At 48.6% G+C, this 6,000-nt stretch overlaps 1 protein-coding gene across 14 annotated transcripts in view; it reads left to right on the top strand.

Moving 5' to 3' along the window:
* Nucleotides 1-3,070: 3,070 nt before the first annotated feature.
* The window catches only part of MAP2K5 (mitogen-activated protein kinase kinase 5), a 245,186-nt gene continuing 242,256 nt past the window's right edge, over nt 3,071-6,000 (top strand). For 13 of the 14 annotated variants that reach the window (XM_070622885.1, XM_070622905.1, XM_070622860.1 and 10 more), the window contains exon 1: nt 3,558-3,752. In XM_070622885.1, coding sequence (XP_070478986.1) covers nt 3,618-3,752 — 135 coding nt within the window. In that variant the 5' untranslated portion in view covers nt 3,558-3,617. Of the gene's footprint in view, nt 3,753-6,000 lie in introns of all 14 variants that reach the window. The other variant, XM_070622868.1, reaches the window with a different exon arrangement.

Here is a 6,000-nt window from a genome sequence, read left to right as displayed (position 1 = left end):
TGAAGGAGACAAGAGGAATTCTTGAACATGGGAGGTAATCTATATTTGCTACAAAATTTGTGGTTCTATGGGAGTCTATAAGGTTGTTGTATCAGTCGTGGTGGTGCTGTGGACAGGCAAAGGAGCAAGTGAGGCTCAAGCCAGGCAGGAGGTGCACACGGTAGCTGCATGCCTATCACTCAATCCGCTTTGCCTTTCAAATCCATTCATTCATTCAACAAATATGATTCAAGTGCCCACGGTGTGCCAGGTACTCTTTTAGGTACTAGGGATATGGCGGTGAGTAAAACACATATGGTTCCCTCCCCTCATGAAGTTACAGTTTAGTGGGGAGACAAATAAGTAAAACATGCGGTGTGTCAGGTAATGATAAGTGCCAGGAGAAAAATAAACCAGGGAGGGGGGCTAGGAATTGTGCACACCCGCGGGCCTGTAGCTATGGATGGGGTGGGTTTGGGGTGGTTTGAAATTTTCAATAGCTTGCTAAGGGAAGGCCTCAGCAAGAAGATGATGTTTAAGTCGAGAGTCACAGAATGTGAGGGAGTGAGCCATGTGGATATGGGGGGTCAGAGGAATCCAGGCAGAGGACGTGGCAAAGGCCCTGAGGTGGGATGCCTGACAGGCTCAAGGAACAGTGAGGAGGAGGCTGGTGTGACTGAGGGTGAGAGTTCAGCAGCTGGGGAGGGCAGAATGTGTAGAGTTTTGCAGGTCAAGGAAGGGACTTGAGCTTTTAACCTGCACAAGTTAGGAAGCCATCTGGAGAGTTTTAACCAAAGGAGGGACTTGATCTAATCCTGGCAATTGGCTTGAGAATAGACGGTTGGTAGCAGCAGGCAGAGCAGAAAGAGACTAGGAGAGAAGTATAACGGTCTTTTGGACTGAAGCAGTAGCAGTAAAGTGTGGGATGGGGTCAAATTCTGGGTTAAGAATTCAAGATTGAGAGTAAGGTAAAAAGAGTTGAAGGAAAATCTCTCTGAATTTGTAATAGTAAATTATCATCTTCCTCATTAAAAAAAATCACTTGAGGCGCCGGCCTGGTGGTGCAGTGGTTAAATTTGCACGTTCTGCTTCGGCAGCCCGGGGTTCGCTGCTTGGGATCCTGGGTGCGGACATGGCACCGCTTGGCAAGCCATGCTGTGGTAGGTGTCCCACATATAAAGTAGAGGAAGATGGGCATGGATGTTAGCTCAGGGCCAGTCTTCCTCAGCAAAAAGAGGAGGATTGGCAGTAGAAGTGAGCTCAGGGCTAATCTTCCTCAAAAAAAAAAAAAAAAATCACTTGATAACAACAACAAAAAAACCTGATTAAAAATGGGCAAAGGACTTGAATAAATAATTCTCTAAAGAAGATATACAAATGGCCAACAAGCACATGAAAAGAAGCTCAACATCACTAATCACCAGGGACACGCAAATCAAAACCACAATGAAATATTACTTCACACCCATTAGGATGACAACTAACAAAAATACAAAAAATAACAAGTATTGGTGAAGATGTGGAGAAATTGGAACCCTTGGGCACTATTGGTGGGAATGTAAAACGGTGCAGTCATTGCGGAAAACAGCATGGCAGTCCCTTAAAAAATTAAAAATAGAATTACCATACGATCCAGCAAATCTACCTCTGGGTATAAATCCAAAAGAATTGAAAGCACAAACTGAGTTGGTTTTTCCCACAGTACTACGCATAAAACAGCCGTTTTAACAAATCTTAGGTTCATAGAAAAATCTCTAGTTTTACAGTCTGTTTTCTCAAATAATAGGAAACGAACTTTCAATAAAAAGTACTTGGGGACCCTGAGCAAACGATTTATTTTTCACAGGACTGAAGTGTAGGTGGAAAGGAGCAATTCCTAGAACGTGTGGAGGATGTGAGTAAATGAATTTCTACTTAAGCTATTAATTTAGAATAACTGAAAAGAGAGAATTCATCTCCTACAATGGACTTCCAGATTAAAGATAAAAGAAACTAGGCAGAGAAAACATGCAGAAAGAAATTTTGGTATTGTACTGAAAGTAACCAAGATTTAAATTATTTTCTCTCATTAACCAACTATCCGACTACTAGAGGGGGAAACGACACTCCTCTCCCACCAAGTTTATACAAAATCTAGTCTCCAAAAGCAAAGCGATATGTGTACTCTCATTAGAATGAGATAAAGGACGGAGCTACACGTTGCAATTTGTAAACAAACTTCTGTACAGGCAGCATAGATCAACACAATTATGCAATTTAAAATCTGAGGTTAACAAGGCATTTAAAAATAACCAAGGGTTATTGCTACTGCCTGTGACATCACCGGTTGCGCAAACATTGCTATCTAGTTGAAAATTTATGGACTAGATATTTTTTGCAAACGTTTAATGAGAGAAGATGATGCCACTACTGCAGCTGTCCCCAGGCACTCAGACTCTTCACTGAATTTCTTCACTGTCGCTTTTGAATAGGGGTCCCTTGGCTATTTCAGGGCAATCGTGGGGTAAAGAACCTCGCCGAATAACCCAGACTTGCTTTGCTAATACGGGCGATAATGATCCCTGGATCTGTAACTTCGAAGAAGGAAACGAAAAAGACAACTATTTTTTGAGTCCTTGCTTTGCTGCACAACCACCCAGGAATATTTAGGTACCCGGCTTCCGAAGTAGGGAGAGACGAGGGCTGCAGTTGTCTTTCTGAGGCTTCTTTCCGTAAAGGCAAACAGCACGCAATTTTAAGCCAATTGGTTTTTGGCCGACTCCTGCCCAACTTCAGTTTCCTCCTTCGCGTGTTAGATGTGTTCACCTCGCCGCCTTTAACGAGGGTCAGGAAAGGAAAGGGTCGGCACTCGGCCACCGTGGGCGCTCAGTTGGCGATGCGGCTCCCGCATCTTTTAGTCCCCTCATTCTCGCCCGGACACCCGGCTCGCTTCCCGGGTCCCGCCCTCCCGTCGCGGGGGCGGGTCCAGCCGAGGCTGCCCTCTTCCAACATGGCGCCGCGGGAGGCGGGTCCCGCTCGCCGGTTCCGCGGGTTCCGGCGCCGCGCGTTTTGGTTCCGGAGTAGTCGTGCCCTCGCCGCCGCCGCCTTCCCCCTCCTTCGCTCGCCGCCGCCGCTGCTGCCGGAAAGCGCGGCCTCGGACAGCCGCGCGCCGCGCCCTCCGGCTCGTGGTCAGGCAGAGGACGCGCCCCCTGCCCGTCCCGCGGAGGGGCCCCTCGGCTTCCTCGCGGTCCGGCGGCCCCCGGGCTCCTTCCTGTCAGCCCCGGACAGAGTCCGCTCCAGTCGGGGACCCTCCGCTCGTCCACTGAGGAAGAGTGGACACCTGCCGCTGTATCTCGCTAAACGGGGGCTTCTCTCTGCCGTCCCCTCACACCCACACAGGTGGCAGAGATCCCGTTTTGCCCTCTTTTCCAACTCCAGAACCTTCTGACCTCCCCTAGTTCCTGCTGGCCCCTGCCCTCGCCCGGTCCACGCTCGCGGGGAGACAGCCCTCGGCCCCCGACGGCCTGGGCCTGGCGCGGTGCCTGCGGGCCCCTTCGCCACCACCGTCGCCTCCTCGCGCCTCCTCGCCCTTGGAGCCCCCGCCTGACCAGGGGCCAGTGGGGACCTGCTACCCAGTATGTGAGCCCTTTTAGCCTGTAATGCTGTGGCTGGCCCTTGGCCCCTTCCGTGCCATGGAGAACCAGGTGCTGGTGATTCGTATCAAGATTCCAAATAGTGGCGCGGTGGACTGGACAGTGCACTCCGGGCCGCAGCTACTCTTCAGGGATGTGCTGGTGAGTGCTGATCTCAGTGCCCAAATCCCAGCGAGGGGGGCCAGGAGTTTGTGGGGTAGTCAGCTCCTGGACCGCTGAATGTCACCCTAGGGGCCTGAGCTGGTGTCGATGGCCATTGCTGGCCTCCTGTGGGGGCAGTTTTATTGCTTCCACCACAAGCATTGACTGATTGCATGGACTGAAATCTGGCAAATGTGCTGGGCCCTGGGGAGATAGAGTTGAATCATATTGAACCTCTGCCCTCAAGGAGCTCACAGCCTGGAATGGGACATACCCACAGAAACAACCAACGGGGATATGAAAAGCTGAGTGTAGAAGTTTTTCCCGTGTTTGGTGGAATGTCCCTGGCCAGAGTGCAGCCATGTCTTTCTACTGAGTTCCTTGAACTTGGTGACCAGTGGGAAGGAGAAACAAGGCAACTCTAACTTAGCATGTTTCAACAAACCTAAGGTGTCATTGGTCTTAAGATATTGTTTTATGTACCACTAAGGGAAAAAATGCTGCTCATTAAACTGTGACACACCCCACATTGTACAAAAACAGCCCAGTTGCAGAGATGTTAAGATAGAGAAAATGGGCATCTTAGAATTAGTGGTGTAGTCTTACTTTCATAATAAATACTCGTATGTATTTCAAATAAAACCATGGAACGTTAGAGCAGAGTGGGCCCTTGGAGGTGGCCTGTGGGGGCCTCTGATCTTTTTTGCAGGTAGTTCCTGAGGAGCAGTGAAGTGAAATGGCTTTTCCAAAGCTGTGTTGTTTGTGAAAGAGGGAGAGTCAGCACCAGAACTCAGATTTCCTTACTTTTACTTAGTATTTATTTCCACATGCTGAGTGACACTTTAGCATTCATTGGAGATAGAGTGATTGTGCCCATTTTATATAGGGCATAACTGAGTTATCAAAGGCAGAACTGACATACCAAGAAGCACGTTGCAAGTACCAGGTCTGTAGTGGAACTTACCTGCAAGATAAGATGGGGCTGAGTGAGGGTTCTTGGGAGGAGGAAGACCTGTGATGCGATTTTTGATTGCCGTAGGTTACTCAAAGTCTGATTTTTGGACCTTGATTTTGAGTTCTGGATGTGACTGACCACCCAGATCATACAGATTTTCAAGTGTCTGGGCCAGAAGCGCAGAGGCTGGAGTGAACCAGCAGCCTCCAGTCTTGCACACCAAATGCCATCCCTCTCTTTGCATCCGAAATTCTCCACACACTCACATGCAAATAGATTTCTCCTCAGGACTAGGCCCAGACTTCTTAGCATGTCCCCCTGGGCCCATCTTGATCTATCGGCTTGTGCCTGCCTGGCACCAGCTTAGTCTCTCTCCACACCCCCATGAGCATCCTGTGCTCCAAGTATGTAGAAGTAACCTTGAGTTCTCTCAAGTGCCCATGCTGTCTCCACTCAGCCCCTTTCTTCAGCTGCCCAACTCCCGCCTGTCTGTCAAAGCCCACCCTCACTTTTCCAATCCTGTTGGTCTTGGTTACGTGCCCCTCCTCTGTGTTCCCGCAGCTTCATTCTGGCAAAGCACACAGGTTTTATCATAACTCTGTCCGTCTCCTCCACTGGATGGTAGACTTCGGAGGTGGACATCTGACTCCCCTCTGTTTCTGGTGCTTCATAGGATCCTGAAGTATTTGTTTAATGAGGGAGCTTAAGAGAGAGTGCATGCAATTGTGGTTTTGTGGACAGTACACTAGTTTTTGAATCAAGGAATTTGGGTTTAATTGCAAGCTGTCCTACTAACTAGGCAAGTCAGTCTGCCTCCCTGAGCCTCAGTTTCCTTCCTTGGAAAGTAGGGGTAATACTTGCCTCCAAGACTTGTAAGGTAAAGTGAGATTGTGTCTAGGAGGAGAAAGACATGAGCTTTCTTTCACTTTACTCATTTGGGACAACAGAAGGTATTATTTTAAGTAGAATGGCACAGGGTTTCAAAACACAAACTCTGGAGCCAGACTGCCTGGGTTTAAATTGCAAGGCCTGCCAGACTCACTTGAGCGTGTGTCTTCTGCATCTCCTTTCTTCTCTTAAAAAGAAAAAAAATAGCACCTACCTCCTAGAGTTCTGAGGATTACTGGAGCTGACATATGTAAAGCACTTGGAACAATCTGGAACCTAGTGAGTGCTCTCTAAGTGGTGGTGGTGTTGTTATTACAACATAAGGGGTGGGGCCTGCGTCTTCTGCTTTCAAGCATCTCTCAGTTGTACCTTGGCTCAACGCTGACTGGCCTAAAAGTAAACTTT

This window comes from Equus przewalskii, chromosome 1 (genome assembly GCF_037783145.1).
Source record: "Equus przewalskii isolate Varuska chromosome 1, EquPr2, whole genome shotgun sequence".
NCBI lineage: Eukaryota > Metazoa > Chordata > Mammalia > Perissodactyla > Equidae > Equus > Equus przewalskii.
This window is presented reverse-complemented; position numbering and strand designations above follow the sequence as displayed.